Consider the following 21,084-nt stretch of genomic DNA (forward strand, 5'->3'; position numbering starts at 1 on the left):
TAAAAAACAAATTAAGCGATTTGGTTGAATTTTGGAGATTTTACTACAGGTTAAAGACTGAAGACCAAGCTGTGCATTTTTGCCATATTTTACTGTTTAACTTCCACAAAGGGAAGAACACACGTTAAGCTTGTGAAAAGTTGCATAAAGTTTATGGTGACCAAGCTCTAGAAGAACGTCACTGCCAGTGATGGTTCACAAGATTCCGTGCTGGTGATTTTGATCTCAACCATGCTCCTCGGTCAGGGAGCCCCACCGAGGTTGATGATGACAAAATAAAGGCATTAATCAGGTCAAACCCACGTTACACAACATGAGAGATTGCAGAAACATTGAACGTCCATCATTCAAGCATTCATGACCATGTGAAGAAGCTAGGATACGAAAGCAAGCTCGATATTTGGGTTTCGCATGAACTCAAAGAAGTTCATTTGATGGCGTATATAGACATCTGCAATATGCTCATTAAACATGAGGAAAACGATCCTTTTTTGAAGCACTGATAACTGGTGATAAGAAGTAAATTGTTTACAACAATGTGGTGTGCAAACGGTCTTAGTCCTGACATGATGATTCGCCTCAAATGACATCGAAAGCAGACATTCATCAGAGGAAGGTTATGCTCTCAGTGTGGTGGGATTTTAAAGGTGTCATGTTTTTCGAGCTCCTACCAAGGAACCAAACAATCAATTCGAATGTGTATTGTCAGCAATTGGACAGTTTGAACGAATCCATCATCCAGAAACGTCCAGAGTTTGTTAATTGTAAAGGAGTTGTGTTCCATCACGACAATGCAAGACCACACACAAGTTTGATCACCTGTCAAAAATTACTGGAGCTTGAATGGGATGTGTTGCCACACCCACCATACTTGCCTGACTTGGCGCTGTCAGACTTCCACTTGTTTTTCTCTGTTCAAGACTCCTTGCATGGTATAACGTTCAATTCAGATGAGGTTGGAAATCAGCACCTTGTTCAGTTTTTCTCAAATAAAGACAGGTCCTTCTATGAACAAGGAATTATGAAGCTCACTGAAAGATGGCAAAAGGTTATCAAACAAAACGGGCAATATATCATTGTTTGATCTTGGTTCTTTATATAAATAAATGACCTTTGAAAAACAGACAAAATACATCATGACTTTTCCAACAACCCAATAGATACTTATTAGATACATACTAATAACTATCTACTGTTTTTCCACAATGGAAGATGAGGCTTCTGTCTTCTTTCATCACCACTCTCTCCCTCCACTCATTTCTTTCTCTTTCGTTCAGACAGTTTTTCTCCCCAACATCACACTAATATTGTTTCATCGTAAATTTTGGCTCGGTTGGTTAGCATTGTAACTTAGTAAACACTACTTCTAACTGAGCTCTATAGCATAACAAAAGTACATTTATTTCTTTTCCCATAAAACTCCTTCCAACCTGGAATTAATCATTGGTTTCGTTTGGTTTGTGTTTGCTTGCTTAGTTTTCTATATACCGATAACTGGCTCATATTCATCCCTTTGTCAAAAATGTAGCTAACTCACCTTTGATATTGAAAAGATGGTCTCTGCTTTGTCAAGCCCATGTTTTTAGCCACCTCTGTCCCAGCACATTCTTTCCATTTTATTCTTGACCACTTGCTCTCTTGGGATCATTCTTCACCATCTTCCTGGGAATTCCCTTCAACTCTTCCTTTTTATGATCCCCTAATTCCTAGATCCTAAGTGTGTTTCCTTGGTTTGCTTTTCTTTTTACCATTACCCTGCTTTCAGTAGCTGTCTGATAAAGAGTATTTAGGGGGTAAGTTGAAGTCCTCACATGTCTGAAATGCCTTTTTTTCTATCATTACACTTATTTGTATAGAACTATAAGTTAGAAATGATTTTTGTGCAGGGGTTTGAAGACAGTGCTCTATTATTTTCTGATTTTCAGTATATATATTGAGAATTCTTTTTCTTTCTGATTTCTTATTCTATGCAAACTGGCGCTGTTTTTCTTTCCTTCTTTTGGGGATTTTTAGAATCTTTTATGAGTTTTCAGTAGTCCATAACATCATGATGGCTTGTACCAGGACTGGTCTTTTTTTTTTTTAAGATTTTCATTGGGGACTTGGGGGAGGGGTGCAGCATTGGGGAATCGGGGAAGGGGAATAGACAAGTTGCTGTCCTTTTGTTCTCTAGTCTAGTTGTGGAGGACGTCGCTTCACTGGCCCATGTTGGTATTATCATGGCGCTCTTCCCGGGTGAGGCAGTCATTCGCTGGCCATTGGACGGCAGCTCACGAAAGCTCACGCCCACTGCCGGCCAGCCCCACTGCAGCCTACGCCATCACTGGTGACTCACGGCAGCCCAGCTCCAGGTCAAATTGTTATTCACCATCTTAGCTGTAGAGGGCGCAGCGTCACTGGCCCTCATGTGGGATCCAAACCGGAGCCCTGCTGCTCAGAGCTGGTGTTCCAAGCCAACTCTTAACCAACACACCACTTGGCCGGCCCAGCTGGGACTGGTCTTATTCATCCATTTTGCTGTGAAATTTGTAGGACTGTTTTTTTGGGGGGATTTTTTAATTGGGGAATTTTGGGAGGGGAGCAGTGTTGGGAAATTGGGAAGGGGGACCAGCCAAGTTGTTGTTCTTCAGTCTTAGTTGTGGAGGGTGCCAGTCACCATCTGGCTTCCCGTCGGCAGCTCGTGACCTCTAAGCTCAAGGTGCTGTGTTACAACCTTAGTTGCGGGTAGGCGTAGCCACCATCCCACGCGGGAGTCAAACCAGCAGTTTTATTGTTAAGAGCACACGCTTTATCCACTGAGCCATCCAGGAGGCAGCTCAGCTCAAGGTGCCAAGTTCAGTCTTAGTTGCGGGCAGGTATAGCCCACCATCGAACAAGCAGTCTTGTTGTTAGCAGCACATGCTCTCGCCAAGCTGAGCCATCCTACTACCTGTTGGCATCTCAGTGGCAGCTCAGCTCAGTCACAGCTTCACTGGCTCATGTGGGAATCAAACCGGCAGCCCTGTAGCTCAGCGCTCACACTCTTAAGCTAACTCTTAACCAACTGAGCTACTCGACTGACCATGTAGAACTTATTAGTCTAGAAACTCATGTCTTACAATTTCCAGATACTTGAAAAAACTTTTTTTAATTTTACATTCCTTTCTCTTTCCTTTTTGATTTCTATTCTTTCTCACCATTCCCTCTTTTCTATTACACTTGCTTCTTTGTTTATTCTTTTATCTTTGTAACTCTAACTTTTTGACAAGTAGCCCTCCTGAAGTGAGTTGTTAATTTTCTAATTTTTTCTATCCCATTTTCCTCCTCTTACCTTTTGATTTACTTTTTGAGAGATTTATCTTCTAGCCCTTGTAATTCTCTGAATATTCCCCCTTTTGTAGCATGTTATTTTGTATTATTGATACTTTATAGTCTTGTATCTCTCAGAATATTAATAGTAATCGTTTTCTGAAAATTTCTCCTCTCTATCTTGTCTTTATTTTCTTCAACGTCCTTTTGTTTTTGGTTTGTATTGGTCTCTAGCCTTTATCCTAGAGAATTTCCTCAATTATCTGGTGACCTTTGGCTAGAAGTTAATATTTAAAGTGCAGACACCAGAACACACACACACACACACACACACACACACACTCACATACGCACACACACAGCAAACCAAGTCCTGACCAGAAGTTCTGTGTACCAGAGTGGGCCTTGAGATCTGCTTGGCCTCATTGTCCAGGACACATCAAGGGAGGATTCATGACTGTGAGAGTCTTTCAGTTTTTACTTGTGGGCTATTCCATTTCCTCAGACAAGAATCTTGAGGGGTAAAAGGAGCCAAGTGTTAGAAGGGAACTGGAGGAGTAGACAGACTTTCTCTTACTCCCCCTGTTTGTTCAATCTCTCTTGTTCCTGGTGATTCCAGAGTCATCTTTTCCAGAGAATAAATCTCAGATCTCTTGCCAGTGTGGAGGAAGCAGACTGGGCTGTAATTTTGTTTTGTTTTATATTTTTGCATTTTAAAACAAATATCAAAAGCATTTATTGACATTCCTCCAAAAAAGGTTTGTGAATGATCTTATTATACAGGGAAAATTTTATCAATTTTTTTTTTTAAAGATTTTTATTGGGGAATTGGAGAAGGGAAACAGTGTTGGGGAATTGGGGAAGGGGATCAGCCAAGTTGTTGTTCTTCAGTCTTCATTGTGGAGGGCGCCAGTCGCCACCTGGCTGCCCGTCGGCAGCTCGTGGCCTCTAAGGTCAAGGTGCTGTGTTAATCTTAGTTGCGGGTGGATGCAGCCACCATCCCATGCAGGAGTCGAACGAGCAGCCTTGTTATTAAGAGCACACACTCTATCCACTGAGCCACCTGGGAGCCAGTTGCTGTCATCATCTAAATCTCTGTTTCCTTTTGTCTCTCCTTCTCCTTAATCTTGTGGATTCTTTCTCTTTTTTCAAAATTACCCCAGAATTCCCCAGATGATATATCCCAGATCTGAATTGGTTTTCTGTTTCTATCATTTCTTCCTCCGTCTTCCTCCTAATTCCCAATTCACTGGACACAGCCTCACTCCCACCTTCATGCTTTGATCACATCCCAACTATCTGTGTAAGTCTGGGAACATTTGAAGAGTTCCGATGCCAAGAATTCATAGAAGGTTAGACGAGCAAAAGATTTTAGAGACCAGTTAAGGTGGCATTTCTCAAAGCATGTTCCACACCATATTCCTTCATGCCTTCAAAGAAATGAAATAAAAATTGCAAAAGGGCTTTATGACCACATACATTTGAGAAACACCATTAACAAAAATGCCAGGGTTTCTCTACTGCTGGGCTTTTCAAAGGCTTTAATATATTAATATGCTTTCTAAATCTTTTAGAAGGGAACCCTAAAATGCAATTTTAACAAACTTAGTTCATTCTCCTGGTTCTTTCCTTCTTTCAGAGTCCAGAGTGCTAACCATTACAGGATGGAACCGGTTCTTTCCTTCTTTCAAACTTTCAAGTCCATCAACCTTTGATCACTTTTGTTTGTTGGACAAGCTCATATCTGTTGTCTCCTTTATCAAAAAATCTGAGTATCTTGGATAGTTTATAGTAAGTTAATGAGATCATTATTCACTTAAAGCTAACCAAATTGGGAAAAGAAACATGGTAATTAGTTTACTAATGTGCTTTGAAGGAGTGACATAAGCACTCAGATGGAAAATAACTAGAAAAAGCATCCTTCTCTTGACATACCTCCAATTGAAAACTTATTAGTTCTAAAGCTGGGTTGCTGTGAGATCAAGAACAGTGCAGGAATAATATGGTGACTAAAAACCACGGATAGCAACTTCTTGAAGAAGAAAATGCATAAATATTTGATCCTCTGGATGAAGGAAAGGTATTGCATTATCAAGAATCAAGGTGGGAATTAGTCAGTTTTTTTGATAAAGGAGAACAGATATGAGCTTGTTCAACAAACAGAAGTGATCAAAGGTTGATGGACTTTAAAGTTTTAAAGAAGGAAAGAACAAGGAGAATAAATGAAGGCTTATTAAAATTGCATTTTGGACTCTCCTTTAAAAAGATTTAGAAAGCATATTAATATATTAAATCTTTATACATGGCTTTGACAAGAAAATTTGGAGAGGTTCTGTATGCATGTGGATGATAATAGACTCTTTCAGGTTGTTAGATGCCAAGCTGTCAGGAAGAGCCACAGAGACTTCTTTTGAAAAAAAAGTGAATAAATGGATTTTAGTTAGGATAAGAGGCAAGATAATGCCAACTTTGTGTATGAGATTGAGCCTCTTCTAGTTAGTGGACATGGCGCATAAAGCCTGTGGAAATGTCAAAGCAGGCACAGCAACAAGATCTTGAGCCTCACTCTGAGAAGAGTGTGTGAAAGTCACTGTAGATTGTGGTTCACAGCTCTGTGTGCTGCTGTGACCAAAACTCCAATGAAAACTTTGGCTTTCATCAGTAAATATGTTGAACCAGAGAAAACGTATGTCCTACCCTGGGTGAGATGTGAGATCGCGTCCCAGTTGACTGTGGGATGTATAAGTCGTTCTGGTTGATATAGACCACAGACTATATTATGAAACCAGAGAAAGCCTACAAGAGCAAAAATTGGGATTTAGTTTGTATGGAGTAGATGGCGCTGGTTGTGTGAGTGAGCTATGTATTGGGAGATAGAAAGAGCAGCAAGTGTGAGTCAAATATCAGTCAGAAGATAGAGCACGCTATCACGGAGGTTGAGCCACGATAGGTGAAGGATCAATGGCAGGGAGATCCAGGAAGAACAGCAGTAGCAGGACCGTACAGGGAGCCAGGGCACAGTAGTTTGTTTTAGACTCTGGTCTTAGACAAGCAGACAACAGCATGGAAGTCCTTCAGTCTGGGAAACACATAGTCAGTTTAGGACTCAGTTTCTAGAATTGGGAAATAAAGTCAAATCAGATGCAGCAGAAAGTTTACAGAGCCACTGACGTTAGTAACCCCCTTTGACAAGTGGTAAGTAAGACTGTCTCAGTACAGGGTAAAGGGCAGCTCTTAAGGCTGTACTGGCTGCAACTCCTCACCTGACCCTGCTATTTGCTTGTTTCCTGGGATTTCTCTGCCATTGGTCTCTGCGTGCCTCTGGGACAACTAATGATACTTGTCCCATTGTACTTTATGAATCAAAGTATCTTTATTAATGCGGTAGATTTGGGATGAGGCCCTCTGCATGAAGACACTCTAAAAATATTAGAACTTTAACTCACAGGCAGAATATGGCTAAAATACTATTTAACCTAACAAATTAATTAAGAGATGATACTTATCTTTATGAAAACAAGTTGTGTTCCATGGTAAGGAAATATAGCTTAAATCATAAAATCACTGATATTCAACCACTGACAGGGCAATTTCATATTGTATTATGTACTAACTGGATGAATTTATTATGCTGATGTTATATAATACAGAGGACTATAACAATATGGAAAATATTTAGGCTAAAAATGCAATGTAACAAAAGCAAAAATTTTTATATGCTAATTACAATTATAATTTTTTATAAGAAAACCATTGTACATAGAAGACAGGAAGGAAAAACTTTAAAAATGTTTTTATGAATGTATAGAACAATTTCAACCTATGTATCATGGAATCTGATATTCTATAATGATCTTATTCTGGGACATATTAAACATAACAAAATTAATGGCTTATAATTGAGACAGGATCTTACTTGGAATGTTCACTAGAAATTTTCTACTTTAAATATAATTTAGATTTATATTGTGATTTGCCTCATTTTGGGTGTACGGTTTCAGGTTTTTGTCATTTTTGTCATTTTTATAGCAGATATGGCTCTTATGGGATCTCAAATTCTATGTAATTTTGTAGATTTAGTTTTTCTGGCTAGATCTAAGTTTCTGGAAATTAATTACAGTAGTAGCTTACATTTGCATGGACCCTTTTACAAAGCATATTTTGAAGTGTTTTGTCTCAAGTGCTGTTGTAGTTGGTACCAGCATAGACTTGATTTCTATTACATATCTATTCTTTTCTTGTCTTCCAGGTCTCCCAAAAGCAGCTGTGATTACTCAGCTGCAGGCTTTGAAGGGTTCTGTTGGACTGTGGGCCTTTGGTTGCACTACTGATGACATTATTTATATAACCCTTCCTCTGTATCATAGCTCAGGAGCTCTCCTGGGAATTGCTGGATGTGTTGAGTTAGGTAAGTTTTCATTTTCTGTATGATAAGTTTTCAGAATGCCTGATAATTAGAACTCGTGTTTTTAAAGTTTGAAACTCTACCAGTAGAATTCAGAGTGATTATGTGCACATTACCTAATTATGACACAGTATTTATTAAAAGGATGCAATTTCATGACATACTCAGTGTATTCCTGAAATGGAAGGAGCAGTGCCCTGGGATGGCCATGTGGTTGGAGCTGGCTGTTGCCTGGGCTTCCTTCTCCATGTGGCCGCTCATCCTTTAATAGTCTGCCCTTGTCTCCTTAAACGATGATAAGAGCCTTTCAAGAGAGCGACTGTGGAAGCTGCATCACTCTTAAGGCTTATCCTTGGAAGTCACAGAGATCCTTACACCTGCATTTGGTTGATCAGAGCAAGTTACAAGCCAATCTAGATTCAAGATGGGAAATAGACCCCATCTCTTGAAGGGAGGAGTGGCAAATTCACATTGCAAAAGTAAGTGCATGATAAGAATTGCTGAGGCTATCTTTGCAAACAGTGTACCCCAGACACCCAATAAGTTGCTGGTAGAGCTTGTGACACAGTAGATTCCACTCATAAACATGCTGACACTATGTGTCCATTCCTAGCTAGTCCTGAAATAATATATAGAGGTCATTTACTACTATGTATATGTCTAAAACACTATAAAGTCATTTTATAGAATAGCATATTTAGAATATGATCAATGTCCAGAATAAGTAAAGATGAAGTTTAGGTCATTAGCGTTTTCCTTTGAACATATTCATATGACTTACACTGTTGTTAAAGTTAGGTTCTGCAGTCATCAAGGAGCGTTTTTGTTGGTGCTTTCTCACTAACTACTTTATTCACCCTCAGCCTCAAGATATGGACTGTATGATTAATGTTTTCAAATGAGCTTGATATAAATGGCCACTGACTGTTATAAAAGCTTGAAAGTGAGCAAAAGTGTTCTGGACAGAGCAGCATCACGTGTGTTTTATGTTGATTCTGCCCTAGAATATTTTTCCCTAGTGCCTCTTTTTGCCTTTTCTCATAGGAGCTACTTGTGTGTTAAAGAAGAAATTCTCAGCAAGCCAATTTTGGAATGACTGCAAAAAGCATAATGTGACTGTGTTTCAATATATTGGAGAACTTTGTCGCTACCTTTGCAAACAACCTAAGGTAAGAGTAATCATTCTCATAGAGAAAAAGTCATTTCGGAAAGAAAAGGTATTGAGAGAAAAAGTAATTTTTTGTTTGTTCATACTCCACCTACTTCCAGAACATAGTTTAATTGACTTACAAAGATGTTTGCAATGCCCCAAGATAAAATGAATATAAAACAAGTCAGAGAATATAAAAGGAGAACTATCCAGGAATGTACTGATGTGCTTTACATGGTAGCAGGAAAGCACAGACCTGTAATCCAGCCCACTTCATGTTTAGACTGATTAAAATTTCTGCACACAGAGCCTCCATCCGATCATGAAAGTAGATGCATGCTATGTTTACAGAAAGAAATTATTCTGAGGTTGAATTAAATAATCTTTTCAAATGCTGTGCTCCAAAAACTCATGACACCGATTTATCCTTGTTTCTCTACTTTTTTCTTTTGCGTAAGTGGTTACATGAGAATATCTTTTTGTTTGGTTTTGCTTTAAATGTACAAAGAAATTTTGTTTTGATTTACACTTGTCTCCCCACCTAAAGCAATCATTTCCACATACTTTTGATAAATTGTCCCCTTCTGAAAATAAACAGGCTGAGAGAATTGCAACAGCCTGAAGTTTGTCTTTATTAGTTTGCTCAGGGTTTTTTTTTGCCCTCAGAAGTTATTTTTCTTTTTCTGGTCTTATTTATATTTCAAGATGCTTATTTTTTAAACTGTCTGATTTTCTAAACACTCTTGAGACTACCAAGAAGTGACTCTTCCTGTAATCAAAGCAACGCCAGCCCCTTGAAGAATGATGATAAGGAATGCTTCCCTGTGTGGGCCGGGGCAGCAGAAACCCTCGGTTCTGCCCTTGGCCTTGGAGGAACACCTTTCCTAGACTAGGGTATCTCTTACTCAGGACCCTTGCCGTCATCACTTCTGCTTAAGGCATGGATGGTGGCTGGGATAGCTTCTCTGGTTGGCTAAAATAAGGACATGCAATCCTTCCTATACCCACAGGGCAGCTGAGACTAGGCTGGAGGCATTTAAATAAAACTGTATTAAACATATGGGATTACACAGGAGAAGTAAACACAGAAAAGAACATGAAACTGGATAACCTTATTTCCAAAACACTTTTCTTCATTTTTCGCTTGGAGTTTGCCAGGGAGAGACCTCCTGTCTAGCTCCTGACCCACCTCCTTGTGGTAGGAGCCATTCTTATTCTTTTTGTTTGGTTAGGAGTGCTTCAAATAACTACAGATTTTCTAGATCCATAGCTAAGACAGGGATTCCCAGAAAAACGTTTTAATTTTTTTTGCCTTTATTCTCTTCAGAAACTTTGCCGATATCAGGGTTGTGGTCCTCCCTGAAGAGTACCAATAGAACAACTATAATGTCACAACCTGATTTATGTTCCTCTTCTAGTTTTCATTGTATTCTTTGGTAATGTAATATCTGGACTAAGTTAATTTAAGGAATTAATATCCTCCAGTAAGGTAAAAGCCACTTTCAGTAAAGGGCATAGTAGGTGCTACATAATGAACTTCTTCATGGCCTTTCTAAACTGTGCCCCCAGCCATTCCTATTTCCTCTCATCCTGTAATAGGAACATTAGCTTTTACGAGGTCATTTGCTCAGTAAGTATTTATTGAATGATTGAATACATGCCTTTATTTTTTTTTTCTAAAATTTCACCATCTTAAATAATGCTGAAATTATTATCTTCATGCAATATAGCCAATATAGGCTCTCAGAAGTAAAGGTAGTCAAAAGACATAGATATTTGGGTGATTTTTATGGCATATTTTCAGATTGTTTTACAGTCATTGACATTAATTAGAATCTTAACTATATGGGAGTATGCCTGTCGCACAGTCTTTTTTCAGTACTGGGTGGCATTAAAAATAGTGGTCTTCCAGTTGCGCTTCATGGAGAACTAACGCTCCCTCAGTCTTCCTCAAAAGTCTCTAAAGGATGGAGAAGAAGGAAAATGAGCCAATCTTCATGGCCCACCCTTTCAAATATGGTGGATGAAACCCAATTTGCTTGAGCTTCCTAATAACATTTTTATATATATATAATAACAAAGAAAGTCTTGGGGTTAAGAATGAGGAAAAAATTATTTAATTTTACTTATAATTTTATAGACTAGAAACAAATATTTTTAATTTCTTCATTAAGATTCCTGGCAAGGTGGGATAGCATTCTAGCTGTATTTCCCTCTTTAAAATGTCTTCTCTTAGTCTTTAACTCACTTATCTCTTTGGCATATAATGTTTTATTTTAGCCATTTGAGCTATCATTTCATATAATAAAGGTAATAATTTGTCATACTTGCTACACATCTTTTTTCAAGGTGTTTTCCTTTTATTTATTTATTTTTTTATGAAATGAAATATTCTTTTCACTTCTTTGAATTTGTAATGCACCAATTTGGGCGAAATGAGAGAATTTGAAAGAACCCAGAACTGAAAAAGAATCTCTGATTGCTTTTAGTTAATTGAATATTTTAATTCTTAGCTAAAGTTCTTTGAAGGAAAGATAGTGTTTGTGAACCTCTCAGCACTTACCTACATGCAAATTGAGGAAGCGAGAGGGAAATAAATATAAAACTTTGCCCAAAGGAAAACAATCATGTTTCTGAGCAGAGATGCTTTGTGTTACCTAATCTCCTTTTGATTTCGAGCGGAACGAGTACAAGCAGTTCTTGGCATTAAAATTAGGATAAGGAGAGTCATTCTGTGATGACGTTTTATCCTTTCAGGGAGAACTTGCTTTTTGCTGTCCAATAGTCATTCCTTCTGATGAACTTGTGCAGGGAAGGGCTAGTGTCTGCCATGCAGCCCACACAGCAGTGGATTCAGGTCAGGCCGGAGAGTGAACAAGAGACATGGTCCACACCCTCAAGGAATTCAAATTGAATATCTCATAAGCCATGGTTTGAAGCCCCACAGACATTTATTTAACATAAATCCTTAAGTAAAAGAAAGAGAAACCACATATTCTCTAAATATATCCAGATTTATTGTCGATCTCAGGATAAGTAATATATTCCTAAGAAGATTTATCTGCAGGGAGAAGTCACAGTCTGAATTGAGCGTTTATATGTAGTTGCATAAAAACACCCTAGAATTGGGTTTTCCCTGGCGGAAAGCATTTATATACCCCCCAACCAACCCTATCTTTTCTCAGAGTTCTAGTTACAAAAGTTCCTTTGGTGTAAACATTGGTTGTGCCTCAAACTGCTGGCAGCAGCGCTATCCTGTAAAGAGAAGCCAAGGTACTGGCTTCTCTTAGTCATGGAATGATGGGATAATTATTCTCTTTCCCTGAGACTGGGAGAGCAGCTCTTCCCCACTTTTCAATTTTCCAAGTTTTCTGCATTACTGAAATACTATCGTACGGTATCTGGTTGGATCTAGTTTTATATTTTCTTAAGATTAATGCTGCATTTAATATTGATAGCTGAGGAATGTGGTGGAAATTTAGACATCAGTGATCCTCTGGGGGAACTCCTGCCACAGCGTATATCTTATTTCAACAAATCCGCCTAAGGCAGTCAACAGTTAGCCATACCTAGGGATATGTCTAGTGTCATATATGTCACTCATTCGTTCATTTCAGTAATATTGTAGGTTTGGGTATACGGAGGGGCACACAAGACAAACAAGACCCTTTTCTCATGGAACTGACACTCTAGTTTGGGAAGACAGAAAGTAAACCAGCAAAAACATAAAAATAAGTAATTGCAGACAATGATAAGTATTATAAAGAAATAAAACAAATTGGGGTGATGGAGAATGATGGGTGGTGGGAGGCAGCATTGTTAATTAGATTGAGTGGTCAGGGAAGACTTCCCTGAAACGGTGGCCTATGAGCTGAGGAACTGATAGGACAAGTGGGATCCAGCCATGGAAAAGCTGGGGGATTGAAGTCATAACAGAAGAAACTAAAAATGAAGAAGCCGACAGAGGATGCAGCCTGAATCTTTGAATAGGAGAGTGTAGCTGTAGCTGGGCCATCTTTGGGCCAGATCTCGTAGGTTTGGTAGACCATAGAGGAGAAATTTGGATTTTGTTCTCTTCAGAGCATTTGGGAAAAGGTAAAGGCAAATTAAATAAACAAAAAAACCCTACTAATTTGGGATCTATTTTGAACGACATGTTAGTTCAGGGAGAGGGAGAGAAGGAATTGATAAAGTCAAGAATGAATATTATATTTCAACTATAATTTAATACATATATAGTCACAGGATGTGGAGTATAGTGTAGGGAGTGGAGTCAATAGAATTGTAATAGATATGTATGATATCGAAGAGGGGGGACAGAAGATGGGGGTAAGAGGTTTGTCACTTTGTGAGGGGTGAAAAGAATAACTATTGCATTGTTTTGTACACCCGAAACTAATAATAATGAAAAAAAATAAAAAGAAAAAAGAACACAAAGAAAACAAAACATTTACTTGTTTCCCCCCAAAAAAAAGAGATTGAATTCCACGTTTTTGGTTCAAGCATCTAGGTAAATTGTGAACCATTTGCAGAGATAAGGAAAACTGAGATTTGAGGAATGACATTAAATTTCTCTTGGACCTGTAGAGTTTGGTATATTAATTAGGCATCTAGGTGAAGAAGTAAAATAGGCAGTTGGGTCTACGAATCCGGAACCCCAAGAGTCCAGAGGATGGAATCCAATTAACAAAGCGAAGACCTGTTATGATGCATATGTATGATGCCTGCTTTTCAAGTTAATATTACAGTTTATCATTTAGGCTGTATATTTTGTCTATAGCTTATAAGGTGAAACACCTTTTTGGCATTCTCAGGGCATAGCCTATACCTTTTAATTATATGTATTTTAATATATATTTTTTTCTATAAATTATATGCCTTTTCTTTATTCTATTTTCTTAAAAGCTAACAAATTCACTGGGAGCCAGAAAGTGTCCTTATGACTCTGGAGACTTTCATTAAATTGTGTTAAAACTTTGACAAAATGGATTACACTCTACTCCTATTATGAAAAGAGACATTTTAAAGCATCCAGATATTTGATAAATATTCATTAAATGTCATTCATTAAAAGCCCTACAAATTATACTAAATTTCAACGAGTAATGTTTAGACAACCCTTGAGTGAATTCTTGTTTGCTGGGGGGTTTTGAGAGTAGCAAAATGAAAATCTTGAATAACAAGAATGAAATGATAGCACTGTGAGATTTTTTTTTTAAGACTTCAATTTGAAAGGACACCTACTTTATTTGCTCCAATGAGAGCCCATCATTTCTTTCAAGCTTTAAAAGTTTTCCTTTTGAATAGATAAGCTATGGAGATGAGGAAGATGTAACAGTACCAGAGAGTAAAATTTCAAGAGGGGAGACTAAATGATGTTGAGCTGACCTAGATCTCTTGAACTTGTTTATGTTTTAAATGGGTCTAAAGATAGTTACAGGCCAAATGCATTGGTATTACGTTGTCCCTGGTTCAGTGCACTACTATTTTTTTTTCTATTAAAAATATTTGTTCTTTTATCATATTTTCATTTCCTTAGTTTCTATATAACTTGAAGTATTTTATCATCATGTTTTCCCCATTCCACAGCTTGTAAAAGGTATAGTTTATCAAAGCATTCATCTTTGTAAGCTGTTCCACATCTTGTAAAAGATATAGTTTATCGCAGCATTAATCTTTGTAAGCTTTTCTCATACTTAGTAACCTCTAAAAAATGACATTTTAAATTAATGTAAATGTTAATTATTGTTAAAATATGTTGATTTAGTTTCATTCCCATTTTCTTCTCTGCAACAGTCAAAACAATTGATATCTCCAAGACCTATTTGTTTTAAGATATTTATACCTTTTTATTATTTCTTTCCCAAAAATATTTGAAGCATATTATTATATGTTGAGAAAATCACCCGTCTTTTAAAATTCAGTTTTTCTTAAATAAATCAAAGATGTATTTAATATTCTCACACCAGATATGAAAGCATTTAGAAAAGTTGGCAAGGTACCACAGCCTTTTTTTTTTCCTGCTTACAAGCTATAAATATAGAAATATGAAGGACTAAGATAAGAAATAGCTATTAGCAATGTAAATACTAGTAGAATTAGAAGGGAATTAATAAATATTTTAGGATGTTTTAGAACTGTGTATGCATTAAAGGTTTTTAATAAGTGCTAATTTTAATATATAATGATTCATAGTTCATGGGTAGGGTACATATAAAATATACGTCTTTTTCTACCTGTTTATACCATTCATGCTGTCATTTTCACTAAGAATGTACATATCCCTTATTTATTAAATTTCCCAACAAACGTAGCTTTGTGTAACCTTTATGTCAGGAGTCATCAGATAGTACATTGGCTGTGGGATCAAATGACACATGTTCAATTTCAAACTCTTGTTGTAGGACCTTCTGCAGGTCACTTTTCCTCTTTGAGCCGTAGTTCCTATCTTTATATAAAATAGGTAACAATAACCTCCTTCTCCTAATTTGGCCCTTGATTCCCACAATCCAGTTATGAGATACATGTGAAAAAGGTCAATACAAATCGAAGGTTTTTATTTTTAAACAGAACACATTAATGTTTTTCATGAATGTCATTATAAAATTAACTTTTGTGGATGTTGAAAAATAATTGGTTTTTGACTAATAAAAATCACACCACATTGATTGCAAAAATCAATTTAAATAGATCATAATAATTTAAAACAAAACTTTAATAATATTAAAGTATTGACAATTTAATGATATTATACTTGTCCAAATAAAAACATTAGAAATAAGAATGTAAAATCTGAAGCATTGCTTTCCTTCCACTTTCAGTTTTCCCAAGTGCTGCCAGGATAGGAAGCACCTAGCAGAATAAGTGGTCTGTAAATGGCAACTCCTATTACTATTATATCTAGAAAATGAGTTTGAAATTAGACCACAGTGTGGTTGCTTTTTGCTGTAACACTTGAGAGACCACAGAGGTCTTTTCAGAGTATTATCTATGCCTTTTAATGGTTGCTGAAAGGACGTCATCTCTGAAACCATGGCTTACCCAAACCCAAACAAGACAAAGACTTTTAAGGGGCAGCTGGAGGCCACACTGTCTTAGCCTTGCAGGCTTCTCATTTTGTGTACTCTCTGATTCTCTCTAAAAAGAGGCCCCAACTGCCATTCCTTTCCTGCTTCAGTATAAGAAAGTCTGCTATTTTATGCCTGTTTTTTCTGCCCCAGGAATCTCTGATATCCTGTTTCCATTTAATATTACTTTGTACCTGTTCTGTAATACCTCCTGGCTTGTTGCCTGTATTTTTCAATGTATACAAGTATTAAAATGTCAATGAAAGAAGCAAACTGTTGGCATGTATAGTTACTATTATAGGGTGTATTGGTATGATACACGTGCATGTGTCATTATCAGTGTGTTTTGGGGAAAGGGGGTCTTATATTAAATAGAATCAAGATAGAAGAATTATGGTTTTCTTGTCAAGATGGTGGAGTAGGTAAATGCTGTGCTTGCCTCTTCTCATGACCACATCAAAATTACATCTAAACTACAGAATAGCCATCGTTGAGAATAGCCTGAAGTCTAGCTGAACAGATGTCCTGCAACTAAGGACATACAGAAGAAGCCACTTCAAGACTGGTAGGAAGGGCAGAGATGTGGAACAGGCTGCTCCAACATCCACGTGTGACAATTAAGAATCAGGAAGGATATCTCAGCTGTGGAGGTCCCCTCCGAAAGACTGAGGGGTCCCAGACCCATATCAGGGTTCCCAGCCCAGGGTTCCAGTGCCAGGAAGAGAATTCCCCATAACTCCTGACTGTGAAAACCAGTGGAGATTGTGGCTGGTTGAGATGAAAGGCGGCTGCAGTCCCAGGTGTTCCTCTTAAAGGGCCCCTGCACAGACTTACCCACTGACAGACTCACTCAATCTGAGTGCAGGCACAGCAGCTCAAAATACACCAGGGACATACAGGGAGGAACTTAATTATCTGGCTTCAGGGCGAGGGCCAAAGGGCAGCTTTCTCCCAAACAGAAGTGCCGGCAGAAGCCATTGTTTATTTGCTGAACCCTTCCCCAACCTGACATGCAGATGCAGGTGGCGGCCATATTGGAGTCTCCATCAACCTGGCTATCACCGTTCTTCCCCCCATGCCTTAGTGATTCCCTGAGACCCTGCCCCACCCAACTTTCAGGCACACCCAAACCACTTCCAGTTTCTTTTCCATACAAACAGCCTGTCTTGGCTCATGCTACAGGCTTTCCTAAAATCTTGCAAAGGTACACAAAACCCAGACAAGCAGCATCTGGCCTCAGCATACCCCATACCTCTTGCTGAGCAGCCCCAAGCCCAACAATAGCAGCAGCCATCCTTGATTCTTGGCGTGGCCTCTCCCAAGTACCTCCAAGCCCAGCGTGCATGGCGGCCATCTGCAAATTGCTTTTTGGCTCATGCCAGGTGGCCCCAGCCAGGATACAAGCTACGGCTGAACTTGGCCTGTGGCAGGACCCATCCCAGGACTCCCTGGGCCTGGCCTGCCCAGTGGCTGGCTTTGGGAGAGCCAGAGCATCACCCAGCTGCCTTTACGGACAACACAGCCAAAAGGCAGACTGGGCGGGCACCAAAGCCCTCCTAAAGCAAATCTTGTTCCATAGGGTCCACTCCTGCACCACAGCTCTTCCACTGTAGTCACAGCCAGGCCTCACAACCAATCAGCCTGAGAGTCAGTCCTTCCCGCTGATGTGCAAACAGCAACTGAGGCTCAACTACAACAGGAGGGTACTCAACCTACACAAGGGACACACTTGCAGCATCTAGGTGACCAGGGAGACTGTGCCACTGGGCCCCAAAGGACACCTACTACATAAGGCCACTCTACTAAGACCGGGAGACATAGCAGCCCTACCTAATACATAGAAACAAACACAGAGAGGCAGCCAAAATGGAGAGACAAAGAAACGTGTCCCAAATGAACTAACAGAACAAAGCTCCAGAAAAAAAACTAAACTGAATACAAGCAATCTACCAGATGCAGAGTTCAAAACACTGGTTGTAAGGATGCTCAGTGAACTTAGGGGAAGAGTAGATGAACGCAGTGGTAACTTTAACAAAGAGATAGGAAACATAAAAATGGACATAGAAAACATAAAGAAGAACCAGTCAGAAATGAAGAATGCAATAACTGAAATGAATAATACATAACAGGGAATCAACAGTACATTCAATGAAACAGAGGATCAAATCAGTGATTTAGAAGATAAGGTAGCAGAAAACACCCGATCACAACAGCAAAAAGAAAAAAGACAAAAAAAAAAAAAAAAAGGAGGACAGTTTAAGGAGCCTCTAGGAAAACATCAAGCATACCAACATTCACATCATTGGAGTACCAGGAAAAGAGAGAGAGCAAGGCACTAAAAACCTGTTTGAAAAAATAATGACATAAAACTTCCTAATCTGTGAAGGAAATACAAGCCCAGATAGCACTGAGAGTCCCAAACAAGATGAATCCAAGACACATCATAATTAAAATGCCAAAGTTTAAAGACAAAAAGAGAATCTTAAAAATAGCAAGAGAAAAGCAGTTAGTTTAGTTACCTACAACGGAGCTCCCATAAGACTGACTGTCAATTGGTTTCTCAACAGAAACTTTGCAGGCCAGAAGGAAGTGGCAGGAAATATTCAAAGTGATGAAAAGTAAGGACTCAAAACCAAGGTTGCCCACTCTCCCCAGCAAGGCTATCATTTACAAGAAATGTTAAAGGGACTTCTTTAAGAAGAAGGAAAAAAAGATAAAAAATATGAACAATAAAATAGCAATAATTACATATCTAACAACAAAATTACTTTCAATGTAAATGAATTAAATATTCCAGTCAGAAGACATAGTGTGGCTAAACAAGACTGCTTACAATGCTGCTTACAAGAGACTCACTACAGATCAAAAGACATACATAGACTAAAAGTAAAGGGATTGAAAAAGATATTTCAATCAAAATGGAAACAAATAGAAAAGTTGGGGTAGCAATATTTATACCACACAAAATAAACTTTAAAACAAAGGCTATATAAGAGACAAAGAAAGACCCAGTAATCCCACTTCGAGTATTTATCCGAAGAAAACCAAAACACTACTTCGAAGGGACGTGTATGTGCACCCATGTGTTCATTGCAGCATTATTTACAATACCAAGATATGGAGGTAACTTGGGTGTCCATCAATGGATGAATGGATAAAGAGGTCATACTTATATACAATGGAATTTTACTCAGCCATAAGAAAGAATGAAATCTTGCCATCTGCAACAACATGGATGAACCTAGAGGGTATTATGCTAAATGTAGCAAATCAGATAGAGAAACACAAATGCCACATGATTTCACTTATATGTGGAATCTAAAGAACAAAACAAACAAAACAGAAACAAACTCATAGATAACAGAGAACATTTTGATGATTGCCAGCTGGGAAGGGGTTTGGTGGGCTGGGTGAAAAAGGGAAAAGGATTAAGAAGTACAAATTGGTAGTTACAAAATTTTCATGAGAATGTAGGGTATACATTTATGGGGGCGATCATTTTATAAGTTATATAAATGTCTAATCACTATGTTGTACACCTGAAACTAATATAATATTGTATATCAACTGTAATTGAAAAATAAAACAATTTTTTTTAAAATCAAAGAATTCGAATCACTAACACATATTGTTATATATTTTAGATGATCCTTTAGGAATTAGACCATACTTTTGTTTTGGGCATTAAGCAGCTAGTTTTCCAGAGCTGAAGGCAGAAATGATTTGCCCCTTTGTTTTCACTATGAATTTATGTTTTCCTTTCTGTCTCTCTATCTTTAACAAACAGTACAGCCTTTGTTTCCTGAGAAACAAAGGTTGATACAAAATTACCTGTATTTAAACAGAACCCCCAGAGTTTCACTTTTCACAGGCATATAAAGAGGCAATTCAGCCTGGGTGTGTTATAGATTCTCTGAGTAGGCTTAAGCACATGCTCTGGAAGAAAGACAAGTTTGTTTCTAGGAGGGCATTGTTAGAGGCCTGCTACTTCAGCAACTGAATAAATAAATCTATGACTCAGTAGGAGGTAACTATAGTTCAGTCACTTCCTCACATATAGCAGCTCAACAGACACTGCCAGAAAAACAGGACAACCCTAATGTTTTTAAGAAACAAGAGCCTTCATTCAAAATCAATGTGACTCCTTTACTGGTATGGTCACATCAGTTTAAAGCGTGGCACTGAAAGCCAGAGAGAAAGAAACCGGTCTGCTGAAATCCAAGATCTTGGGATCTCTATATTAAAAGCTCTGACTCATTCAGCAAATTCTTGTTTAAATTACTAATAGGATTTAAATAGCTGAAGATAAAATGAGTACTTACTTTCTGTGTATTGTAAAATGGCTTATGCTATGTGTGTGCATGAGTGTGTAAACATTTAAGCACTAAGTACTGAATTAGAAACTCATGTTTTGATTGCTTCCTATTATTGAAATCATGGGGAAAGGCTTGGGAAAATGGAACATGGGCTTTTGAGGGTTTTTAAAGCTGGTTTCCTACCTTCTTCTTGCTTCTCTCCTTTCTTCCTTCCTCCTCTTTCCCTCCCTTTCTTCTTCCCTCCCTCCCTCCCTTCCTTTGACCCCATTTACCTTCATCTACCAACCCCTTACTAACCATTGTCACCCCAATAAATTTTAATTTAAAAATAAAAAATAAAGGAATCATATTATTTTTATTTGTATATATTACATGGATCATGATTTGAATCAAGCAACAAAATCTGAATAATGTCATTGACAAATTTAGATAATTATCTCAATAAACTAAAATAACTAATTTATATCACTTATGTCAGTTATGTCATTTATGTTTTACTCCTTAAGGAGTGCTTATATTTTATATTCCCAATTATCTTTTAAAGGAAGATTTTAAAGAATTGTTTGAAAGTATTCTATGTACATATGCTTATTGAATTAGCTTAAAGATGTTTGTAAAATTTTAGACTTTTATTAATTGAGGACCTTTTATTTGCAAGCCTTTGGTTAAGTACAATTCAATAAATTTAAAATTAAACTTTTATGAAGTCTGGCTTGACCATAAATGAGATAAATCAGTATGTGAAATTTTAAAAGTTACACCTTTCTCACAAGATTATTCTAGATGAATATAATAGTTAAATGAAAGAAGAAAATAATCTATTGATTTTTTTTTTGGCTATGGGATAGCAAAGGAGAT

General features: G+C 37.8%; 1 protein-coding gene across 2 annotated transcripts in view; it reads left to right on the forward strand.

Moving 5' to 3' along the window:
- The window catches only part of SLC27A6 (solute carrier family 27 member 6), a 62,352-nt gene that overhangs the window by 12,576 nt on the left and 28,692 nt on the right, over positions 1 to 21,084 (forward strand). For both annotated transcript variants that reach the window (XM_019635288.1, XM_019635287.1), the window contains exons 3-4: positions 7,538 to 7,696; positions 8,738 to 8,862. In XM_019635288.1, coding sequence (XP_019490833.1) covers positions 7,538 to 7,696; positions 8,738 to 8,862 — 284 coding nt within the window. The remainder of the gene's footprint in view (positions 1 to 7,537; positions 7,697 to 8,737; positions 8,863 to 21,084) is intronic.

This window comes from Hipposideros armiger, unplaced genomic scaffold (assembly GCF_001890085.2).
Source record: "Hipposideros armiger isolate ML-2016 unplaced genomic scaffold, ASM189008v1 scaffold_21, whole genome shotgun sequence".
NCBI lineage: Eukaryota > Metazoa > Chordata > Mammalia > Chiroptera > Hipposideridae > Hipposideros > Hipposideros armiger.